This window comes from Perna viridis, chromosome 13, assembly GCF_037379345.1.
Source record: "Perna viridis isolate PV_CMFRI_1.1 ecotype Kerala chromosome 13, ASM3737934v1, whole genome shotgun sequence".
Lineage (NCBI taxonomy): Eukaryota > Metazoa > Mollusca > Bivalvia > Mytilida > Mytilidae > Perna > Perna viridis.
Window position 1 is genome coordinate 6303983 of NC_142457.1, and position 27233 is coordinate 6331215.

General features: G+C 31.0%; 1 protein-coding gene across 3 annotated transcripts; it reads left to right on the forward strand.

Annotated features, from left to right (window-relative positions):
* Positions 1-2217: 2217 nt before the first annotated feature.
* On the forward strand, positions 2218-25749 carry LOC148599375 (uncharacterized). Of its 3 annotated transcripts, none has more exons than XM_088558083.1 (2): positions 2218-2351; positions 24846-25749. In XM_088558083.1, the coding sequence occupies exons 1-2, from the start codon at positions 2346-2348 to the stop codon at positions 25257-25259; spliced, it is 420 nt and encodes a 139-aa protein (XP_088414209.1). In that variant the 5' UTR covers positions 2218-2345; the 3' UTR covers positions 25260-25749. The 3 variants fall into 3 exon arrangements, with proteins under 3 accessions (XP_088414209.1, XP_088414210.1, XP_088414211.1); XM_088558084.1 differs by lacking the exon at positions 2218-2351 and adding an exon at positions 9384-9652; XM_088558085.1 differs by lacking the exon at positions 2218-2351 and adding an exon at positions 21382-21437.
* Positions 25750-27233: the final 1484 nt, after the last annotated feature.

The window sequence follows — 27233 nt, forward strand, 5'->3', positions numbered from 1 at the left end:
AGCAGTGTAGCGTATAGAGTCATCACATTCTGAGACGTTTGTGTAATATTGATTTGTTGTGACATGCATCATTACTTTGATCCTCTATGCTAAATAATAACACCTAAATGAACCGTCCCGTACTACCATACATCGTGTACTAAGTTACAGCCCTTTCTAAATATTGTTATTGTTTTTCAGACCTTTATATTTAATACAAGTTAACAGAGTTGCATATATATAAATTGTTGTTGCATAAACTTTGAATTAATTTTTCGTACAAAAACAATATTGTATGGACCACTACATAAAAAAAATCATAAAAAAATCATTATAAATCATTAAAAAGGGTCTTAATAGATTAAATAATTCATGAACGTTTCATGATTTTAAATGAATATGACGTACATTGAGTAAAATTAAATATGGAGCACCGCTTGATGCAACTTGAAAAATAATGTCAAACAAATATTCATTTTTCTAAAAAGTCATATGCCGGACACAGCTATATACTGGATAAAGTTAAATACTGGACATGGCTAAATTATTAGTCTTAAAATCAATAATTCTCAATTCTCAATTCTAAGATATAAAGGAGTTATAAAACTTACAATGTTTGTACCAGCAGAATGTAATCCAGAGATAGAGACTAGCCAAGGAATACAGACATATAGTCTGAGTGTAGATAAACTGTACATATGTACAGTAGAAGGTATATCCATACATATCTTTTTCAAATAAATGAAATACAATGTTTTATATTTTAATTTATATAGATATATCTAACAGCTATTAAAGTTGTATATTTTTACGAATTAAACAAGAAAAGTTTCAAAATTATTTATTGATAACACTTTGTTATAAATTAAAATTATGCATGATCACTGAAAAATTCAGTATTTATTTATAATGTTTAGATATGCCAGTCATTATACATATTTGCTGAAATGTTAAATGATTATGTATTTTTCCTAATTATATTCTTTTACGATATATATATTAACCAGTATTAAATTGGGTTATATAATATCTTTTGATATATCTGATGCTCATAGTGCTATCTTTTTGTATTGGATAATTTAATCGCCATTTTTAACGAAGACGTTAGTTTGGCTTTCATACGTGGAGGAGGAACACACTATATATCTGTTTTGGATCGATAAGTACAAGAACGGCTGCGTCTTTACTCTCTAAAGAAATGCAAAATTAGCATCGTGCGATACACACCCTTTTCTTGTCAACTTTCCAGCGTATAATCATTAGAGAATGGGTATTAAGTGATTTTACAAATTCAAAGTTACCAGAGTTGCAATGCTCATAACTATACATATAATTGTCAAATTCTTTGCTATAAGATCTCAAGGCTTTTGTTTTTATACCATTTAAAAATGCATGGCCATCCGTCCGATCGTCTGTTTGTCTACGTAAGGTTTCCAGATAATAACATGAGAACAGATCAATGTGCTAAACTTTAACTTAAAAAGTGCACTTTTTTTCGATAGATTACATACATATGCTTTCCCGATCTTCTATTCTCCTATTCTTCATATTTTACATTTTGTACTTTTTTTATAGGTTACGTGCATATGTATTCCCGTTACAGGCAAACCCATATGATTACTGATTGAACTCTAACAAGACAAGGAAGTTTATGTTAAGCATATTGTTAATTTAATGTCGTCCAAGTTAACTCTGACTGTTTAAGTAATGAAGCACAGCATATGATTTTTTAGGCAAGAATAGCGAAACTTAGAAAAAACCATGCAGAGCTATTTATCAACTGGCTTTATATACTTTCATTTTCATAACAAATAATGTGAACAATGTCATGGCAAAACCGTTGAACTTCTTTTTATTATAAGCAGATGATAGTTTGTGGTTTTGCCCACTTTTCATACAAGTGACATTCAAACTTAAAAAAAAAACAACATAAAACGCCGCTAAAATAGTTTTTAAAAACATGCAAGGCAAGTTTTCAAAAATAGAACATCATCGATTTAATACTAAAATAAAGCTTGCAAAAATATTTGTAATTCGATCTTGCTAATAGTATTATACATCACTCACGAAGGAATGACAACTTCCATTCAAATACTGAATATTAAAATGCCCCATGTTGTTAACATTTCTTTGAAGGCAAAGGGCAAATATATTGATCAGTGACGAAGTGTCATGATTAACTCGTAAAATAATTCTTAATTTTGATACAGTACAAACGTTCCCGAACAATCGATATATTTAAATTCTGCTATATAGATATACCCTCATATTTCCAATAGCATACGTTATCATACAAATATTTATAATGTCATGCAGTATTTTCATAAACTGATAGAGAACATTCTCAGCAAGGAATATAGCTAACCATGAAGGTAATACTATCCATTCGATTGTTTATTTTGTACCTGTTTTTGCCCGATTAAGATAAATGTATTCATATTTCGCATTTACTTACTTTCGCAAATTCTGTCTTAACGACATATTTGTAAATTTTCAATTTAAGCGAATTTGAGAAAAGTAGGATTTCATATAAAAAGTATAAAAAGAAAGAACTGTGTATTGATATAGCTAATTGTTGCCTTTATTTGATATTTGCGGAAATTGCAAAATATAATATACCCCTAAAAATATATATTAAGTTAACGATATGGCATTTCCAACTCTATGTAAAGTATTAAGCATAAGGAAAAAACATTGTTATGTTACCATACGACACATCTGTTATATATAAAACCGCAAATTATTACATGTATCATATTTGCGAAAAAAAAGTTGTAATACCAATTATTTAACTTTGTTTATAATATTTAATTAAGACATCCTATTTGATATCACCACAATTGAAGTATATAGTAAGAAAAGAAAATACTTGGATCATCAGTAATGAATTTAAAATGGTATAATTAATTAAACTTATTGTAAAACGATGCACATTTCCACAGTAGGAGTTCATAAATACATAAAGTGAACGGAATAGATTGGTAAATCATTCAATGGAAAGAATCACGGACGTCAACAGTGTCTTGTGCTTACAGCTCAATAATTGTCCTTTGTATCCACTGTTATTTATGCATATAGAAGATAAAAATATATTCTTCTTATGTTATGAGTATTATAATTATTTTTCCACTCAAGATGATGAAATTACTATTCTTAAATCTGAGCGGCGTTGGCGAGCATGTTATAATCTTTTTTTACCATAGGGAGTGGAGAAAAAGTTTAAATTAAGAAGAGGTTAAAAATGAAACGGTTTCTAAAATAACATCCATAGAACACTTGAAAATGTTAAATGACAGAAATGTAATCACTGTGCGGTAGTTAAAATGACACTTGCAATTTAGTCACCGGCTAGAAGCTACACATGATTTTGACTCCGAGTCAACAAGCCGTCACTTTTCCCCTTAAATACTGCATGTGTTCGCACTAACTATTAATTTCGAAGTCTTTGGTGTGACTCTGCCCTGTATTTTGCAAGGGAGACATTCAAGTATACATACAATTCTTGTACTGTTTATCATTAATCGTTCTTCTGTACACACAAATTTGTTTTGCACATAATTTACTGTAAAAATGCTTCTCAGCTTGATGTTTCATTGAATATTATTAATCATTATATTTATATTTATGCTTATCAGTCTTCATACAAAATTTTATCATTTTTTATAATACTTGTTTATTCTGCTGATATAAGTGCTCAAAGATTGACCACCGCCAAGGTGGCGTTTTTATATGGTATACGAATTTACAGCATAATTTCTGGCAAATATATCTCCGGGAATCAGCTTCCTGTTTTCATGCATTTGGATTTTGGAGTGTTTAAATTGTCCAATTGTTAACGCTCCAGTAGTCTTTTTTTTCTGCTGCAATTAATTGTTACTATGTATTCCGTTAGAAAAGAGGTTCAACAAAGAATAAGAAACTTTGGGGAAAAGCACAAGTTTATACGCACGAGTATAAGTAGTTTCTCATTGCATAATATTTGGTTGTGGTATTTATGAATAATTCTCAGTTTTGATAAAGAATTTCCTTTGCTAGAGGAATAATGTATGAAAGTGTATGTTCATGATATTGAATTTAATTGCTATATTTCGGCTTTCAAAATTGTTGTGACGGTTCCTTGATATGAATATGTACTTCATATTGTATACATTTTACTAATAATATGACAAGTTTCCATGAATAGATACTAATTGCATGTTTCGTGGATTTTTACAATCGAATAAAAGTAGGGAAAATGGGAACTATGATTACACGTATAACAAACAAATTAATAAGGAATTGAAATATGGCATTTATATGTATTGTCTATGAAATGTGAAAGTTCCTCTAATTTCTAGTAAACTTTTCCATCTTTCGATTAGTGGTAAATACTTATAATACTCTTGTGAATTATTCGTTCAAGTCTAATGAATGGCTTGAATTTCATTTTAAGGTCAATGAAACGAATTTTGACGTTACGTAAAAAGGTTGATAAATTAGAATTTCAATAATAAATTGCGTTTTTTTAAAGTAGTAAAAGATAGAGGGACTTACTTTATAATTCATAGGTTGTTAGATTTTTCGAAGCTCAATAGTAGTGAGGATATTCTAAGCACTCGCTGACGAGATTGATGGAAAGTCCGCCATTTAACTTTCACGACTGGAGAATTCAGATATTCCATTCGTTACAATGTAAAATGCTTGATTCATGTAATTGTAACTCTGGGTGTTTTTATTCCTAGCTAGAAACTTTTATGGCCTGTAAACTAAATGTGAAGATTACATCAAACTATTTAAATTTTCAAGTGAAGTCAAGCCAAATAGTGGGAGGTCGAATTCGTGGTAGTAAGGAAACCACGTAACCCACGAAAATTGATCTCAATGAACCATCGTTTTTCACAATATGACATGTTAAGCCCTGCGTACTTATTACATTTTCTAAGTTCTCAGAATAATGAGTGCCACTTTCAGAATTATATCTTCATAAATCAACATTTCACTCTGCATTGGACATTGATTCGTTCACGCTTAACATGCCTACTCCATTAAACAAGACTTCATAAATGGTCTTAGTTTTATATTTCTAAATAAAACAGTAAATAATTATGTTTAATGTCAAAATATTATTTGAATCTCCCTTTCATTTCATTACGGTCAACATAATTGTTTTATTTTATGTCATTGAACTAGTAAACACAGTGGGAAAAATCGATGGATAGAAATATTGCTACAGGATACACTTTCTTACGCTGTTTTAATATAAGTACTTTTAAAAAATGTGATGGTGTCATATGAAACATAAATCCCGCATAGAAAACTTACAAACGGTTGCGTAGAAGCATAATGGTGAATAACCATATTTATATATTTTTGACGTTTTGAGACGTCATGTAATTGCTTTGCCACTGTACAAATCTATCTGAAAACTATTCATTTCAATATTATGATAAAACATGGGTTGCAATAAATTGCAACTAATAAATATGATTCTTGAAAATTCCTGCACTTCTGATACTTATCTTCAAAATATATGCAATGAATGAAATAAAATGAGTATTTTTATGTTTCGCACTATTCATACCTGACAACACTATTTAGACTGTGCAACGTTTACCTCTGCTGCCTCGAATTCAATATTTTAAATAAACATCGCCAACGAATTCTATTTGTACTGTTGCAACGTTAATCTCTGCTGCGTCATATTGATTTTTTTAGATGAACATCGCAAAAAACAACAACAAAAAAACAAACAAAGTACCAGAGTGACAAAAATGAAAAATAATAGACATCATACTCGACTCTCGTTCTAATAAGATAATCCGTGTATAAGTCACTTGCATGATAGCAACAGGTCGACCCAAGAGTCATATCGAATCATTGCACGTTATTTATGCATCAAGCTGAACAATTCCCAATTCATTTGCGTTCTTTTTTAAGAAATAAGTTGTTTTTTGCACTAACTTGATGTTTAATACATTATAACGTTAGTTACCAAATGTTTAACACGCATGCATTTTCTTTGCATACAGTTCTCGCTTGAAAATTGATATAAGACCACATTTATTTATAGATGACTTTAATCATGGAGATATATAATGTAAAAAAATAATAATATACATATTTTAGAAATGTGAATGAAATGTACATGTATATTGTTACGTAATATTGATAATTTCCTTTTTCGTGTGATCGACTGTGTCTTCGGAGATATGTAAACGCAACATACCAATTTGGATGAAAAATGTGCCTCATTGATCCCCCTAAAACGCTTCCTGAATATGTAATATAAATATAAGTAGAGCTATTTCACATAAACTTGTAAGTAAAAGACGTTTTTTAAGCTTATATTAGGAACGTTTCGATATCATAATAGAGCATTTTACCATATTGGAGTTAAATCATTTGAAATCTGTATATGATAATTTAGAAAGTAGAAGATATTTTACTCTTTTTACATGATATACGCAATTTTGTTTTATGTTTACACCGTTTCTAAAAAGGTATATGAATATGGAAAAAGTTTTCAGTCAAATTTGACGAATTTTAGGTCAGCTTAAATGCAAAAAGAGTAAGATGAGTCATAATGCATCAAACTATTTCTGATATGAAAATCAATAGATGTTTACTGTAAATAAGGTGAGGGCTGTTATATATCTATATATAGTGGTCTTTGTCGTCATGTAGAACAAAGGGGAACGGAAGAGAGGTGAATATTAGTCATAACTACGTGTACGTACTTGTTAATGTCAATTTATCTCCCAGGTTTTCAGTGAAATGAATGTGGCATATAGTTTGAAAAAAAAAGAGTTTTTTTTTTGCATTTTTACATGTACGCAATAAGGTACACCGCCAACGCTTTGTATTCTGGATAAGCGGGATGTAACCACCCCTCTATCCCCGATTCATGCGCATGCTCTCAAAAGTGACAGTGAGTCCAACTTACGGCCTAAATTTAGGACCGAGTCCATTTATCCATAATTCTGCGTCCGGGTCCAATTTTAGAAATCACTTGCGTCCCGTACATGCATGTAGCAGCAGTGCTGCTATTTTTTTCAAAATAAAAATATTATAGAAAATAACATTACAAATTTAATTACGCTGGATAGAAACAAAGAGGTATATTTAGAAAGTATACACTGCAATTGAGTACGTTATTTTGCTATTGATAAAACATTATAATTCTACATCGAACGTATAGGCAAGACAAGCAGATAAGTTTATATCATTAAAACAAGTACTCCATCATGATGTCCACATTCAAGTGTTTCCCTTTATACTTTCTTAACATACAGTATCAAAGACCTCGTTATTTCAAAGGCTTATTTATTTTTTGTCGAGACAAAACAATAAGTGATAAAAAGCCACCGTGAAATTAAGGCTGACTTGAACTGTTCATAAAGAATCAATTCTATTATAAAGAATTTCTTTATTCGTATTTTTTAAAACGTAATTTGATACAAGGCTTGTGTAAGTGAAAAAATGGTTTGAGTTTTGAGTAGGATGAATGAAATAAACGAATTTATATTTATTTCATCGTTAGTACATAAAATATCATTTAACAAAAGGTAGAACGAAAACAGTTTTGACGATTTACTAGAGCTGACATGGTTTAAAACAATATCTCTACAAACATGAAAGAACAAGGGTGAAATTTTAAGAGGCCGTCCTTGTTAAAAAGGGTAAATACTATGATATGGGAGGCACAAAGTATTTTTGTTAATTTGATATTTATATCATACACAATGTATGTACGTCATAGATTATTTTCGATCGACAACAAATGATTTTGAAAATGACTTTAAAGTTCCCTAACAACGCAGAAATGAGTAAGCGTCCTCTGCTTTTCTTGAAACACATTCCAAGTCATAAAAAGTCAAGTGTGGGGTAATCGAAAGAGTAAAGGAAAACTATAACACGTTGAATAAATCAGTTTCCATGGTGCATATTGATACACCATAAAGATCCACGAGTTCATGATGGTGACCATAAAACTTCTGTAGTGATGAGTTCAATCTTGTAGCAACATAACAAAATAGAAATGATTACTCTTTACAATCTCTATTTGATTTAACTTTGATCAATAAAAGACCTTGTCAGTATGGTATATCGTCAATGAAAAGGTAGTTCTTATGACTGAAATTAAATTTTAAATACTTTTACAACTTTAATGAAAAGTATAATTGTTTGGAAAATGACTGTCGCGTTTCAATTGTCAACATATTTGTCCTCTACTGTCATTAGCACCTGTTTATCAATTATTTGCGTTTTTACACACGATATTTTATGTAACGAGGCTAAATTACTGATAAATGGTTCTCGATTTCACGCCATAAAAAAACTTCTTGGTTTCAAGATACGAGCGGCAAAACTGCAAAACTTAATGAATCTATATGAATGGAGTTAAAACAATTGTGATAATCCATACTAAATGCAATATTCGGACACATGTGCATAGAGGCAAACCCCATTTTATAAGAAAATTGGATTATGTCGGGCATTTTGAGGGTATTTTACCAATATAGCCTCAACCTCCCCTTTCTGGAATTCCCCCAATGGGGACTGTACCGCTAGCATGCTTAACTCAAACCTAGACAAGGGTCAGTAAATAAACAAAGTCGTATAGTAAAGGGGAATGGATATGTCCGTGTCAGCCTGTCAAGCTTTGTTCATTACGAAAAGTTAAATAATTTAACTCGACAAAGCAAACCAGGCAAATGTATACCGTTTTTATAGTAGAAAATGGATTGGATTAAAACATGGAAATGCATGTATACATATATCTGTAAAATATCAGTAAAATGATTGTATGGTATTAATTCCATCATATGCGGTAGATGTATGAAGATGCTATAGTGTCTTTAAAAATATATAACATTATTTCAACAATACTGATAATTGTTATCGAATAGAATTCGATGTGATTACAACAATACCATTTGAGATATTAAATAGAATTAAGAAATATGACCAACAACATAAATTGCTATTTGATTGAATTTATCACTAGATTACTTGGGTTTTAACCGAATCAATGGGAAAAAAGCATGAACTGGAAAAAAATAAACGATTCCTGTATTTTTTTAGAATAAATCCCCAAAATGAGTTGCTTCCAACAGGCGCTAATATGTGGTACTGACGAGTGGATATTTGTGTTAGGAACAAATCACTTTACACCATATATAAATCGTTATCATCGCACCAAAGGGACTGTAGGCATATATAAAATAGCAAACGTAAGAAAATTCCAGCAACAAATCTCTGATTTTCTGTATAATTTGATAACGCTATCAACTTAACAGAGTGTCAAGAAATTGATTATTATTTAATATTTCCCTTTAGTGAATGGAACTGAGAAATATTTCAGTTTTTTTATCAAACACCCGAGTTTTGCTGTGATTACATTCAAATCGATCATTTCACGGAGTTTTTCACGATACACGTGGTTAAGATCCTTTACGATTCAGGTCCAAGGTGGGAGTTCGGAGGTAAATTTATATGGCGCGCAAAAGAAGTTACGAATAGATAGGTGTAATTATTAATTGCCGCTTGAACGAAGGTATAGACGCTATTTGTTATAGTTGAAAAAAAAACGACCGGGAAAGGCATTCGATTTGAACAAAAATCGCAACAACACAAAGAACCAACTGAACTAACTAGATCTATTACATCACGGTTATTAGATATCTTTCTGAAGGTAAGGATTTGTAAATATAACTGATATATTTTTAATTTCAAGCAACTCAAGGCTATATATAATACATATAATATCGGTACTCAACTGAGTATAGGATTATTAATTTTTATTGCTTTATGATATTTAGAACTTGTTTTGATGACTTGAAATATACGATTTATTATTATTATTTCAAGTTTTGGTTTTTGTAACAGTAAAGTTGAAATGAAATTGAAAATGAAAAGAGTCAAGTCCTTTTTAAAGTATTTTATGTGTAAATTAAGTATGCAGTTGCTGCTTAAAGAATACATACTCGATAGGAAAACTTTTTTTTCTCATCGTTCACTGTTATTTTACCAAAGAAAATAGAATATAAAAACTGTCAAACACATACTAGGTTTATTTTTCTCGTCGCTTATTTTACACGAAAACAAAATGATATTTGATCGAAAAAATAGAAAGCATAACATTGTGAAATTCGAGAACTATGATATCACAATAGTGTGCTATCTAACCAAAAGTGTTGTGTTCCGTTGTAAAGTTGATGGTCATTTCTAGTGATTTAATTATTGTATTTTTTTTTAAATCCAAAAATACCAACATATATGTAACAAACACTCATCAGCTGCAGTAGGAACACTACTGAATTATACTTATACAAGAAGTAATACAACCAAAATATATCGACATAGAAAGCCAAATAACCGATGAGTTCTACAAAAATATTTCAAACAAGCTACAACATTGCATTTGTTGTACCATTATGTTCAAGTAATGAAGGGTTTTCGGTTTTTTGTTAATATATGATACATAGTTTATACAAGACACGTCAGACTACTTCATGATAACATGCATTTTGAATGGATACCAGGATTTTCTACCAAAAAAAGTTTTTGAAGTTTTTTGTGGTCATTTTAGGCATTTTTGAATTTTTGTTTTTCATTGACAAATATAAATGCGTTATATGTTCTTTTAAGCACATTCATAAGATGTGATCATTGACGTGTATTTTCCCTCATTGGAAAATTTAGGTTTGGCTGCTATAAGAAGACATTCCGACAAGGTTTCATCATTAAGTTTCACAAATCAGTTTTGTTTAGGTGAAATTATACATATATCTAATAGAATAATAATAAGTTTGCAGGTTAATCTGGATAGAAAAATGGCACGTGCCACTATTTAACACTGTTTTTGGAAAAAAAAGCTATAATACCCTTCAGAAAAGAATCAGTTCTTTTCGAAATAGACTCCAATATTATAGCATTGTTGTTAGCTGTAATTATGAAATGGAAGAAACCGATCATTTCAGAAGGTGTATTTGTTGTTAAAACGGTTAGATTCATAGTACGTAAATGAGATTAATATCAACGAGCAGATAAATTATAATTAAATGGTTGGGTTGAACAAAATCAGATGTGAGATGCGGCAGTTCAAATATGAAGTCATGATCGATTTTTTAACAATTTTAATATTTAGTAAATTCAATGCATTGCTAAATAAAGATGTCAAAATATTTTCTGTATCCGAAAAGGGTTATCGCATTCATATTTATGGATATTCTTAATAACAGAGTATTAAATTGCTTAAGGATGAAAGTTTACAATCAAGTGGGCCAGTGGGGTGATATAAGTCGAAAGTTGATACAGAATGTGATACGGATTTTAACATGTCATGTTCATTATATCATATATTTTAATAATACTTCAAATATGGCCTGTAAAGGGGTGCTATATAAGGTATGCGATAAAGGTCTAGGGTCTAGGGGCGTGATACAGGGTATGCGATATAGGTCCAGAGGTATGATGTAAGGTATGCGGTACAGGGTCGACAATATTGAGTTATATATATTTTAATTAATAATCATGCCTTTTACAGTTTTACATCAGTTAGGATTTATAAAGTTCTTCATATCTAAAAAAAAACCTTAAGATGTGAGCTACAAACAGATAAAGATTTTGTTTTTGTTACAAATACGAAATAAGAATATAAGAATACTCGGTATTACATGTTAACTCCCTGGCTCTCAGCGCTTCTAAGGTTAAATGATTACCGTTATGAGGACAAATTGAGTTGAAAACAAAATACCAAAATGGCAGAGTACAATCTATGCATATGTATAGATAATGCGCTTCAAAATCTATGTGATAAGCGGCGTACAATCATCGTTTCAGTTGTACGTTGCAAAACTAGGATGGCGATTTTGTTCACCATAACACATTTTATTGCTTTCATTAATCAGATAAACCGAAATTCAAAGTCGACTGGTAATTATTGTGTCTAGGTAAGTTAAGGAGTCAAGTATAACTACTCATCTTAAACCCCTGATTTTGTGTGTTAAAGGCGCATCATGAAAGTAAAGATTAATAAGTATCTCATACCACATGGCCATGTTTTAACTAATAAGAATAACTAATTTGTCTCTGAATTTCTATGTAGACATCACATGTGTACAGATGAGCATGCAGAGACATAGGTCATTTGACTAAATTGTTTTGCGTTTTCCCTTTTTCAAAAATCTTAAAACTGACACATCTTTACTTAGTAGACTTAAAACTCGTATTTAGTTAGTGGCAACCAGTAGACCTCTCAGCCAAGGCAATGGTAATACTGAAGTTTATTTGAGAAGAAATCTTTTACCTCAAATAAAAAGGTTGAAATGTAGGAGTTAAATTAATTAATTAGTTTAAAATATACTTGGAGCTTGATGTTTGAATATACTAAGTTATAACATTTAACACGTTTTTTTTATTGAAGCCATCTATGCTCTGCATTGTTCATAAACGCTCCATTATTACTATGTATTGATACAACGGTATAATAAATAATGATTTGTTATAAAAGAGCTTACAAACTTTTTTCGTGTACTTCATTTGTACAATCTGACTGATGATGGTTCGAGACACTGAATCTTTGGTCAACAAAACGTGCTTCGTCTACTTCTATATTCATTGCCTCCGTGTATTATGAATATCACTTTTATTAAAATAGAGAATATCAGTCATGATTTCATTTAGTCATGATTTCATTGAGTCATGATTTTATTGTGTCATCATTTCAGTAAGTCATGATTTCATTGTTTCTTATTTTAACAAAGTTACATGAACGTTATATTACTTCAATATAAGTCAAAGAAAATAAGTGATTGTAATTGAAGGTAAAAGGATGAACGATTGCTTTTTTTTTTGTTTGTTTTTTGGCTTTGATTTTTGTTTGGGAACGTTCGTGTTTCTTCGTATTATTGCATTGGTAACGTGTAACTGACTCTACCGACTCTGAACACTACATACAGCCGTTTAAGATATTGCAAAGTCGCATGAAAGGGAAACAAATATCCATCATTTTCTGGTATTCAAACGACATTGATTTGAAACGATGTCTTGGCATTTCGAAACACCAGCTGCAGCTTTGAGTAATAGTGAAAAAAGATGTACGCAAAAGTGTGAAGTTGTTGATTTTGTCACCCTTTAAACGTTGATATTTCGTTGACTCAAAACCTGCTGTTTTGGTGTGTCATAAAAGATTCTGTCAATTTATTGTTATTTATTTTGTGTTTTAGCGTCACAAAAAATAGTTGTATTTCATAAATATATGGTATTGTGGAGAGATGAGAGTCATTTGAAATTCGAAAATACAGCCAAAGTTATTATTGAAGATAGCAGAAACTTTATCTCTCAATTGCATAGAACGGATATCACGTGACAGATGCATAAACTTTTCATTGTACTCTTTATACCCTTATGGCAATCTTTATTCTACTTTATTAAAACCGACAAGTTTTCTGCGCTATAATTTAGTATGACAAGTGTTAATATTCTCTTTATTTCAGTTTATAGAACAACTGAATCAGTATTTTTATCAATAATATTTCTTAATAACATAGAATATTTGGTTTTCCAAGAGCTAGGTGCTACCGCTTTTATTTGTTGTATTTTTCACTTAGGTATAACTTTACAAATTGCTATTTACTTTATACAACTCGAGGTGAGTGACCAGTGTAAAATAAAACAGCATTATATTTGATATTGATTTAACATGGTTTGATATGTCGGTAAACTGACACAAAAAATGCCTAAATTATATATGTTGGGTATTACATCATGCTATTGGTAATTTGTCACTTACTGAGCTATAATACACATAATATTTTAAACTTATAACTAATTTAATCTTCTAAATGTTGATGGATTTGTACTCTAGCAAACGTTAGACTATAAATTAAATATACAGTCATTTCAAACATACAAAAATGCATGTCTATTGTCAAGAATAAAGAATCTTCATTATAACAATACAAAAAAAATTAAAAAAAAAAACAAAAACAAAAAAAAGCAAAAACAAAACAAAAAAACAAAACAAAAAAAAAAAACAACAAAAACAAAAAACAAAAACAACAAAAAAAAACAACAAAAAAAAAAACAAAAAAAAACAAAAAAACAAAAAACAAAAACTTAACTGGTGGTGAACTTAATGACATTTTTTTCCTGAGGTAAGCCTTTATTATGTACTATCCTTTTCAAACACAATATATCTAATTGTAAAGTTTACAATCAAATACTGCAAGGGTGACCTTACAACGTATCAATTGTTCTAGAGAAAAATTACCATAAGTATAGACTATGCCATAATTGGAAGTTAAAAAAAAAGTGTAAAAAGCGTCACAATGCATTGATTACACCTATGCATTAAAATACAATTAAGCGGATGGATATCCAAAGAGGAAAAATAACTAATTCTTCGAAGAAAGAAATACGTAGGTAAACTGGAGGCAACGTTCACACGTATACCAACACTATAAAGACATTTAAATTACATCCTTCTATCTGTCGATTACCCCGAACATGACATGTTATGACAACAATTTGGCGGGAGTTTTGTAGAAAAGCAGAGGACGCTTATCCTACCGGTGTACCTGTCCCATGCTTAATATTTTTATTGGAGACCATGAAGCTTTCATCCTTTTGTTTCTGTCAAAGCGTAATTTGTGTTATGCAATTTTCTTTATTGTGTGTGTCTTTTTCCCTATGTATAATTTATCCTTGGAATATATTATTTTGATTACTACTCAAATCTGGGTTTTGTAGATTACTCCTTCACTGAAATTGGTACGTTTTAAATATCCAAGCTGACACCATTATGATTCCATTTCTCCCCACAACTTTATTGAGAGGTATAAAATGTGTCTTAATCTACACATAATAAAACCCGTCTTAAATGCTTTTATTTTTTTATTTTTTCACTTACCTAAGCAGACTTGTAATAAAAGTGTTTACCTTAAAGAGGGAAGCAGGAGTGGGTTGTAAAAGAGTCATGACGTTTATAAACTCTCAAGGACACTTATCGAAAAATAATGGCAATATACATAGGTCGCAATGGTAAAGAAAATATTCATTCAATATTCTTTTGTCTTAAGATGGCTTTTAAGTACTACTCTGTCAATGAATCAGGCAAAAGGTGTGTAATGTGTGGCACATGAAAAAAAGCATATATAACAAACATTTTGCATTATTCAAGTATTTATACCTCATAACCTCTAGAAATATTCCCTAAAGTGTAAATTATGCCTTTTTAAGATAGTTATAGTTGAAAAACACTTTGGTAAAATGGCTGGATAATTTTCCCACACTTTTTCCCTAAGCAGTCAGAAAATGTCTATGTCACAAGTGCTGCAGGATATATTTGAACATCTTTTCAGTTGTTCTATAAATTTATTGAAAAAATTTGAAGCAAATAAGAATATGTTGAGAAAAATGATGTGCCACATATTGCCCGACTCTTTCACAGAACGGTATTGAAACCTACAAGAGCTAGGCAAACTCTATACTATTCCTATACATGAAAACTGTACTTAGAAATCCATTTTCAATATGTTCATACGACTCAACTAACTGTACAAAACCATGATATTACTATCCTGAATCGTATTGTCTACACATGAAATGAAATCCTCCAAATCTTGACCTACACTTAGAAATCGATGGTAAAGGAAAACTATTGACCAAACTTTACGACAAAGGTGATGACTTTTCATTCAGAATTGTCAACTTTCCTTTCATCTGTGGCAACATCCCTTCGGCTCCTGCGTATGGAGAGTTCATATCACAACTCATACGTTATGTTGCTACAAGATTGAAGTCATCACTACAGAAGTTTTATGGTCGTCATCATGAACTAGTGGATCGTTATGGTGTATCCATCAGCACCATGAAAACTGATGTATTCAATGGGTCATATTTTTCCTTTCCTCGTTTGTCTACCCCGGACTTGACTTTTTATGAGCAACTCGGCGGGTGTTTCTAGAAAAGCAGAGGACGCTTACCCTACCGGTGTACCTGGTCCATGCTCCCAGGTTTTAGTGGAGTCCGAGTTGCTCATTTACTTTTGTTACTTTGTATGTATGATTTTAGTTACTTTATGTTCTTTGTTGTGTATGTCTGTTTTCTATGTCTGGTCTTTGTCCCTGTATTACATTCTATTGATTACCGCTATAACCTTGGTTCCCTTGATTACTCTTCCATATATACATATTTCATACTTTTATAGACGTTTCTTGGATTTTTAAAATATTGTTGGTACAATCTTATTTCAACCACTAATTTACTATCACTTTATATCATCAAATTATAATCCTAATATTATATTTAACCGACAGGAGGAGAGTACTATTGGATTTTACAGTATGAGTCAAGCTTGAATGAAATATTTTTAATGACTTGCTTTAGGCCTCTATTGTTTTCAAGGTTAAGTTTCTATGCAAATATCTTAGCTTTATATAGCTCTTCAAGCACATTGAGTCGGCGATCCTTGTAATCGAGCATTCAACGTTAACCAAAAGAAAACAATAGGAAATAAATAAGTAAGCAACGGATGCTGGCACGAAAGACTATGATCTTTAAAGAAAGACCATGCAATGATGATAACAATGTTTGTTTATTAAGTATATATGATTGGTACAATTGGCCACGCATGATTATAGGTATTCCATTTCATCTATATACTCAGTAATCACGTATATATATTTTGCATGATAAGAAACAAACGCCGAAACATCCTTTTATGTCAAAGGAAGTAAATAGCAGTTTGGTTAAGTTATTTTTTATTAAATGCATTAGAATATAGCAAACAGTAAGAAATACATATTTTGAAAGACGTCGTCAATGGAGCACAAAATTGTGATAATATTAAGGTATTCAAAAGTAAAATTAGATAATTTACAATTTCTGTATCAAATAATAAATAAACTGGTATGTAATTATACATTCTATTATTTTCAAGACAAAATGCCTGTCAAAACAGATTACTTAATCCAATGGAATTTAATGGATATTAAATATTTATGATCAATTTAATATTTAGATACATGTCAAAGATCCTCTTCCATAGTGGTAAAATGAAATAATTATTGAGACAATTATTACAAAACAAAGAACATGAAATAACCAAAAGAAGAAACTAAAGTACATTAACAATCCGGACTTCCTTTAATATTAGTTACTTAAACCAGCTGCGTTTTTAGGGTAGGCCTATATCCGCCAAGGCCTTTCAAACACGAGTGTCGAAACAGTTTCCACAGTGGGTAAACATCATGAAAATACTTTAATACATGTTATGATTTCACAATTCGGAAAGTAAAGCATGAACATTTCTCGCCACTTTCTCGAAATCTTCTATCTTACTATACTCAATAATCAACTACGCACCGGGAACGATTATATATTTACAAAATAATGAACTCATCTTTAAACAGCGGTAGAGGTTTCAGCGTGTTTCCGATATCTAAGCAAATAAAGCGACAATTTTGTCATTCATTATACAGCATCAATTCATCAGCATTTTTAAACTTTATAAAGGCAGTACATTCTTCCTCCCTTTGTGGGAATAGGTTTGATGTCATATTCATAGAATGAAACTAACAAAGATAGTCAGGAGTTTGTAAGAACGAATCGGATAAGAAGTAACACTTCCCTGCATAACAAATGTATCAACAAAATAACTAATAACCACAAAAAGGCACGCCACTTACACAAAAGTAAAGGCAAATCTTATTAGCATAAATAAAAATGGGTAAACACGATGAAAGGAACCAAAAGAAACAACTATCTTTAAGCTTTAGCTCTTGCGGTCGTCCAAGAATTTATAGAAAGTATATTTTAAACATTCATTTCACCTTGTGAAAATACAAAAAACTGCACATCTATTGGTCGCTCTAAAAGGGTTCTATTATAATTTATTTCGATTCTGATAGGACAATACCGGTATTTTTTTCACATTTTCGTGACCAATTACGGTAACCTTAGACCAACTATATTTGTCCATATATGGCTGTACACTTAACGCCAATATATCAGTTGAAATAGTCAATATTGAAACTTTGTTTTGTATTTTTTCATAATGAAGGAAAGGGCAAATTAAGTAGAACGATATTAGATATGGCAATAGTCGTTTGCATTATTCACACACGAACAGGCACAATGTTTCATTAATTGACGATTGTTATTGTTTTGTTTCATACATGATGGCGCACGTGGCAAGTGGCTAGTGCTACCGAGTATGTGCGTAAGTGATTTTTACGGAATATTATAGAACTTTCCTAAAACATAACGTTTGATATTTATATTATATATGAATTTGATGTTCATTCACGCCACTGAAAGGAGTAGGGCGAAATGAATGAGAACAGCTGACACATCGAGATTTTACGTGTGTGTATTTACATGAATAAGACGGGCCACGCCAAAATAAGCCACGAGCTGTTCATATAGCAATTGAAAAAAATCGTCCACAGTTGTAGTCTCAAAGTCTGTTTAGGACGTCATATTAGAATGTTATATATTGATGCAAAAGATATTTTAAATGGTTTTCGAAATATTTATGTCATTATTCAATTTGTACAATTCCAAAAACATAATCCGCTCCAGTCATGCAGGTTCTAGGCAAAACGCATAATCGCTTTGCATGTTGTATACCAGATCTAGACAAAATATAACAGTTTCGTTTGATATAACTTTCAATATGTGTTTTGATTTTGTTCTTTGGAACCAGAAAACTTGCTACTTCACATAGTTTTCTTGTGGAATGCATATTTCAAGGCATTCTACAGTCATTATACTCGGCGTCACATAAATAACATACTGTTAAAATTTGAATAAAAATATTTTCTACGACTTTATTGACACCTACCGTCGTTTAAATTGTCTTAAATGACTTGCTCATTCATTTAGCCAAACGGCTTCTCCCTAAACAAGTCGCTTATTAGCTTAAATCATGCGTAACAAATCCTTACGGGAAAATCCCATACTAATATGTTGGTTTCTACGGGACGATTTGTTTACAAACGAAGTTCGTAAGTTCCCGTCGAACTCCGGTGACAATCGTCTGCTTGATCAACTTCTCGGTGTTGTACGTTGTTCGCGTAAAATAAATCCGAGATATCCGAAATAACGCCGAAATGCATTCTGGGTTCTTTGGTTTTTGGACAAACCATTTAAACGTAAACAACATCTCCTAGCAACCCGATCACTGTAAACATGGCCGACTTTTTACAATGTAAATATTGGCACCGAGAATTAAAATCTGACCGGAATTTAACGATTCAATGTTTAAGGAGAAGCCGTTTGGCTAAACGAATGAGCAAGTCATTTAAGACAATTTAAACGACGGTAGGTGTCAATAAAGTCGTAGAAAATATTTTTATTCAAATTTTAATAGTATGTTATTTATGTGACGCCGAGTATAGATAAAAATGAACTTTTCTTTGATGTTCAATAACTTTCGATGGATAGGTATTTATTAAAATATCTACAGCTAGTTTAGTCCTTAAATCAGTCCTGCAGATATTTGTATTTATCATATCTCAATTGTTTTAAAAATAAATGTTAATAATGATAAAACTCTTTTTATTTCCTATTGATCAATTTCCATTATGGAAATTAAACATATGACAATTGACAAAAACAAGAAGTCATCTTTTTTTCGTTAACCAAAACAACGCCAAAAAAAGTCGAATATCAATCTAAACCCATTGAAATATATATAAAAAATATCTAAAAAATCCTCTGTCTATCTAGTCTTATCAGATAACCCCCACTTGGTTGTTTATTATAAACCGGTTTCAATTGATATCGTATATCTTAATTGTCGATAGTTATACACAGACTAGAAGGATAGACTGATACATCGTCCAATGGGGATAGAGCTAAAACATAGTTTATAAGTTCCTTGTTCATGTGACAAATGCATTTTGATTATATCAACTCTCTAGTTGTATCAACGTATTGGTCTTTTGATCCTTTTATGACCTGTAGATGCACAGATCAATGCTATTATCTGGATTTTTATGAACGTTTTGTATACTACTTTTATGGGTTACTCTTCTCATTTTGTGTTACATGAGATGAGGAATGGCTAAAATGGGGTTTAGGTATAGGTAAATTTTTAAAATTTCAGTGGTGTCAACACAAGCTAACAGTTGTCCAAATTAAAGACATATGACATAAAAATGGTTATGTAGGAGTTGAAAGCATGCTTCTAAAAAATTGTTACAGTATCAAAGCGAAAAATTAAAATGGTAATTCATGTGATAATGGATATTTTTTTGTACTTTTGCTTATCTTTTGATCTTGAAAAACAACGATACGCGAAATCTGCTCTATTAGCCACTTCCCGATGTTGGAAATGTCCTGATGGAGGTCCCAGAGGTTGAAATGTATGGGACAGGGATGTGGATTGAATTTTGGTAATGTGGCTGGTGAACAATGATTCCAGGAGTTTTAAAGCGGTGAAGGGGGAAATTGGTTTAAAAATTATGTATTTGTTTGGAGGTATATATCTTGAATTAAAAACAATAATTTAATACAACAGATCAAAATTAAATGAGGGAAGATATATTATACTATGTCGAAGTTATATCATTCAGGAGATGTAAGATTAACAAGTATAGGTTCATGTAATGCTTATTTCGATTGAGATTTATTGTAAAGTAGAGTTAATACTTTCGCATTGAGACATTGTATAGCAGATAAATAATGAGACGTTTTGGAATGTATATGTTCCACTGAAAAACACAAAAGCAAGGATAAATTTTGCAAATCAAAATCAATCACTCTATCATCGATTAAAAAAAAAGGTTTAACTGTTAAACGTTCACCATACTTAATCTCGAAAATACAGCACAAACGCTTACAATAGGCGACATACATTAAACCAACGCCTATACGAAGCTCCAATTTACTACGTCTTAATAAATGATTGAATGATTTTATCGTTTTATGGTAAATATTTTAGTCATTTCAGGATAGGATCAAAATCAATCACTCTATCATCGATTAAAAAAAAGGTTTAACTGTTAAACGTTCACCATACTTAATCTCGAAAATACAGCACAAACGCTTACAATAGGCGACATACATTAAACCAACGCCTATACGAAGCTCCAATTTACTACGTCTTAATAAATGATTGAATGATTTTATCGTTTTATGGTAAATATTTTAGTCATTTCAGGATAGGAACTTTAAGTTTTACCAATCAAGCTGTCTCTATATTATTCTAGTCCTACAAACTGAGCCACATCCGTATTATGATAACATACAGTAGCTACCCTGAGAACACCGTGGCGATTATTTTTTTTTCTCAGAATATGGAAAAAGTTGTATCAACTTAAATGTATTTTGAAGTAAACAAAATGTTAAATCTAAAACTTGTTCGATTAAGGCAGGTTTCATTGTAGATTATAGTGTAGAATTTAAAATATATAAACCTTTTGTTACCTTCGTTATTACATCTAAAAATATTATATGTGAATACAAACGTGAGTACATAAGAGTCATTTTACTTAACATATCTAAAGCATTTCTTCTACATTTAGTTAGTTCTTTAACTGAGCTGTTTGCATTTCCTTCTTATTTAAAAATGGTTCTCTAATAACTGCTGTTGTTGCCAGCAAAATCATCACTTATCTGATTCCTATACCACATTTCTTGATTCATTCTACGCTATAATGAGTTCTATTTATAATATCAAATTTTCAAATTTCCATTTGATTAAGTTTTCGTAATTCCTGATTAAGCTCCATCTTAACTGAGTTTCTTTTGTCATAATACATTTATTGTTCCACGTTAACAATGAATTTAACCTGCGGATAAACTTAGATAGTTGTATTTACGATTCAATATGCCAAACCAACAATGAGTATTTGTTTACAAATTCCCTTATACAGCTATGAAATTAATTTAACAGATTTTGTCAAACTTCTTAATGTTTCGTATTATATGTTATAGTATTATAGGAATATATCATTTTTTTTCTTGAGGCAAAAAGAATATTTTGTGTGTAGGAGTATATAAACTAAATTTGGGTCAAACATCTTTCCCCGCGACATCATTTTTTAGTTTTCGGCAAGATAAAGTTCATTCATTGTGCATTATCGGCAATTTCTTTTTAAAATTTAAATAATTGGTCATACGTTTCAGATTATGATTTTTTTGCTCTAATATATAGACACATTTTGGAACTATGAAACGACTTGATTGCCACAATATGAAACAAATTCCTATTATGTTCATAATTAGCACTAAATGACTAAATTAAGTATCAATTCATATCAAATTAAAATTTGTTCTTGCCTTCAACAACGTGTCCCATCCCAAATTTTAAAAGAGGATAACACCTACAAATTCAGTTCACCATAAATCTCTGATAATATGCACAACTATATATTATGTCCTAACTACCTACAAAGATTCATGATATTGGGAACAGTGGTTTTCGAGATGTTGGGATTTATAATAGACGAACAGACAGACAGACAGACAGGCCAAAAAATATGTCTCCACTTAAGTGAAGAAAGATCAAATCAATACACTATAAATGGTCGAGGTTATACAATGTGAAGAAAATTAACAGAACATAAGAACACCCTCTAGAAAACAGTTGTTTGTAATGTTGATTTGATGAACAATAGATCTTTTTTTCACCTACAACGGTAGATAGTGTTCGAGTAACTTGCAGAGTACAATAACTCTTTCTTTTCTAGTTTTTGTTTACTTTAATTAGATGTTGCTACATCGAACCTTAATACAACATCGATCCCCCTCTTTTTCATTTTTCTTTGATGTAGATGGTTATTCTGAAAAGAAAATATGAAGATCGTATGTAGAGTATGCTATAAAATTACTATTATCATATGTCATGTTTTTTTATTTATTATGCAAGATAAATACCACAGTTTGTTTTGTTAGGGGAGTTTGATTTCAATTTAATGTGAATGAGTAGTTTCATAAGGCGCATAATTCCAAGTAAAGTATATTTGCCATTTATTGACCTACATAATTGCATTTTAATAATTCATAAAATCACGAAATTGTACACATATCATTTCAAATTTCACGATCTGTTATTATCTCCGATGGGAGCACGATAAAAAATGTAAACAAACACACCTACTTAATCAAAGAGAAACGCTGATAGTCAGATCTACTCTCATAAAATTTAGTCAAGAAATCAAAGTTTATGAGATTATTGGGAACAGACCTATAGAAAACAAATATTCAAACCAATCCTGAATAATTGAAGTTGGATTAATTTGATTAACCTTTTCCCACTATTTCTCTTGTGTCAACAAGTAAAAGTTTCTATGAATCTTTGTTAAACCTCTTGTTAAACTGTATTTTCATGAATATTTAATCTTTTTGTCCAACAATGCACCATAGTAATTAACACAACGCTATACTATTGTTATCTTTATAGGATCATTCTACGCTTCCTAATCAATCGATTAAGGATTATTGTAATTTTTAGGATCATTGCTGGTTTTGTTCATGTTAATTCCGCAAATGTTCGTCAAATTTAAATGTCTTCATAGTGATTTAATCACCTTATGTCTGATAGTTTACAACTTTTACACTGTGTAAGACATCTATTGATGTCACCAAGTTCAGTATTGGCTATCAAAAAAGCATCTACACAAGAACTATAGATCCACGAAAATGATTGTTATGCATGCTACCTTTTACTTTGTTTATTATCAAGATCTGCATGTTTCTTCTTCCATTTTAATGGAACTCTTGTCAATGAATTTGTTCGATAAATTCAGTAAGAATCTTTTGTTCTTTTTGGCTAGTTTTCAGTTTTTGTGAATGATTTTTTTTCGCAGTAGTCTTTATAAATATCAGAATTTGGTACAGCTATGATAAAATCCCACGGACTTCACCTTACTTTCTCATTTAAAACAGTGACAGACAAACCTGATACATTATATATGAATTGTATATACAATCGGCACTTTGCAATGGTTATCGTTGTTACTTTGGTTGATTTCAGAGTGATAAGAATGTATTGGTATTTCCATAATACAGTTATACAAAAATGACTAAGATAAGTAGATGTGTAACAATATAATGTATGCAGACATGAAGTACCGTTTGTTTGATGAAATGACTGTCCCTTGTTCCTCTTTTACAATAAGCAGTGTCTGGATGTTTCATGGATTAGTACTTAAATATTTGAATGATATTTACAAAAGAAGTAGTTTAGTAAATATTAAGTGCTCACAAAACGTGTCATCTAAACCTAAGTTGACCACATTAAATGATATGATCAGGGAGTGCATTATATTAACTTAAAAGACACAACTATTTTTCGATTTGGAAAATTATTTCACAGCACGTCACGCCGATTAAAAATTATTAGGAATAAATAAGTGGAGTACAAATTGTTTGCCCTTGATGATAAGTGATTATATATCAGATTACAATCGGGTATCAATTTTTTTCTAAAATAACATAGTAGTTGACTTCGTGTACTTGCTGTAACGTGTAACGTGTATTGCGTTCCCACTATCCATTACATAAATTGCACGTTTTTAATTATAGTAAAAAAACACTTAAACAATGGCCACGATACATGAAATTGATTTACACATCACTTGAAAGACGCAATCTCTTTTTCAGAATCCTTCAGAAGTATTTCAGTTGTTTTTTTTGTCAGTAATTTACATAAAGGGTGTAGTGCTAAGTGTTGGAGAGGTGTACACATTTCGAATTTGCGATTCTAATATGAAGTCCTTAACAGGCTTTGAGACCGCAACTGTGGTCTATTTTCGATTGCTATATGAGCAGCACGCGATTTATCGGGCGTGACATGTGTGTGTGTTACGTCTTATGTGCAGGTGATTAAAACACACTGACGCTAATAGCTGTTTCACTTTCTGTATTTTCAGATCATATTAATGGAGACATCAACGATAGGAGTTTTATTATTACTTTCGTACTTTTCAATAGCATGTGCATTGCCAAGAAATTTGAAAAGGTTAGAGAATATGCCAATAGGAAAGTTTGCTGACATTATAGAAAATATAAGGGATGTTGAATTAGTGGAACCGGACAGTAAACATGAAAGAAATGGACATAAAGAACAGAATATATCTCTTTTCGATCTACTGTTACCTATCAGTGATTCAGCTTTGAAGAATGAACTTCGATCGAGAGACATCGGAAGCGTCGACAAACGTCAAGGAGATTGGGATTTTGATTACGGGCTTGGAGGCGGTAGATGGGGTAAAAGGTCATTTGGTATATATGGAAACAAACAGAAGGTTGTTGACCACGTTGACCCTTTTGATCTAGCAAATTGAGTTTAGAGATTAAAAAATAGAAATCTTGTTGAGATTAATAGATGAAAACGCTCAGATAAAGACGATTATTATATCGAATATTTTTATTGAGTATTTTTTGTTTGATATCAGAAAAGGAGTACGCTTTGTTCTCTGGAATGTTAGGCGAAAATATATATTGGGCTTAAGGGACGTACCAACTTCTGAATAGTTTTAGTAAAAAGTCTAAATCAAAGTGATGTAGTAAGTGAAAATCTAATTCAATATATATCTGTTGATGGCTGGTTGCATGCACATGATCAATATATGATCTTTTATTATGTTCTGTGCATACTCTATTAAATAGAAAAAAAGAAAAAAAAACATACTGTTTTGCCATCTATAAAGATTAAAACACTAATTTATTTCTTGTTATTTGAAATGATCTGTTTTGATACATTCTTGAATACTGAAGACATGAAAAGAATGGCACAAGATTACAACAATTTTATGCAGTCAATATTTCATACAAGTTCACACCACACTCGCCTGTTTATAAAACAACCTGATATTTTGCATTGAAAAGGAATTTCATAACAATCATTAAAGGAAACAAGACTACATGTGCCATTTACATTCTAATGATATCAGAAAATATAAAGGAACTATGATTTAAATGATATAAACGGTGTAAATACCACAGTATATTGAATGGTTTAAAAAATAAGATCCGTCAGTCATAGAATTGTTCTTCTCAATAACATCATGATAACAATTTGAAGATTTAGTTGAAAACAAAACCTGATTGATGTCGTCCTTATTTCTTATTTGTTTCCGAATCAAAGGGAGATGACTAATTATTAAACAGCATTCTAATATACCTGACAAATAAAAAGTATTCTTAAACAAAAGTAAACACAACACTGATACTTCTATTTCCCGAAATACATTTCTACAAAAATATAGACGCACGTATGACAGACCATTTATTTTGACACACAAAAGCTTAGAGATTGCCCAGGCACGTTCTGAGGTTTTAGGGTTTGAGAATGGTGGAATATTTTTGCAGTCCATGGCGATCCGTCCAAAATGGTGATGATGTTGTTTTCACATGATCAATACAGTACATTTTATGAGAATCTATTCTCACAGAAACAACGATCCGGAAGAAACCATCCCCCGCAAATAAGAACACATTATTCTTATTTCGTTAAATAAATCTTCAATCTTTTTCCAAATATGCTGCGTACTTGACAGAGAAGAATGAATACAAATTGAGAATTTACACATGAACTATTGCACTTTAGGCGTACACGATGTCACATGATTACATCCTGATATTCTATTAGAAACACACACGCCTTAAAGTAATATAAAATATTTACATACATTATTGTCATCAATTCACCTTAAGCCGCTATTCATTTTCATGTACAGATCCAGAACAGGTGCATGCAAGAATATAAAAGTAGGAAATCAGGAATGATTGCCAATGAAACAGTCCATGCGACGTACAATTTATTTTCAACAGGCCACTACATGGTCTAAAATGATGGATCAATTTCATGCCATAAAGCAAACTGTAAAAATCCCAAATTAAAAAAAAATAAATGAAGTTAAACTATTTTTTAAAGCCGAAAATCGACCTGATCTATACAAAAAACGTAAATACAACAATTATACATCGTTCAAAATTTCAATGCGTTGTAGAGCAAACAAATGCTGACTATTTTACTACATAACTATACTACAGTCAAATCATTCTATACCGCATTTTCAAATTTATACTTATTATAAACTTGAGCGGAGAAAAGACTACACAAAAACCTTATTAAGCTTGATAATGACAATGGAAATGTTTACACATCATTGATCCAGACAAGATATGCATGTACTAATGATATTCAAGAACTGAATTTAAAACTTTCTTCTTGAGCGTAAGTTAGTTTACATTTTATGAGCAACTCGGAGGGTGTTTCTAGAAAAATATAGGACACTTATTATACCGGTGCATCT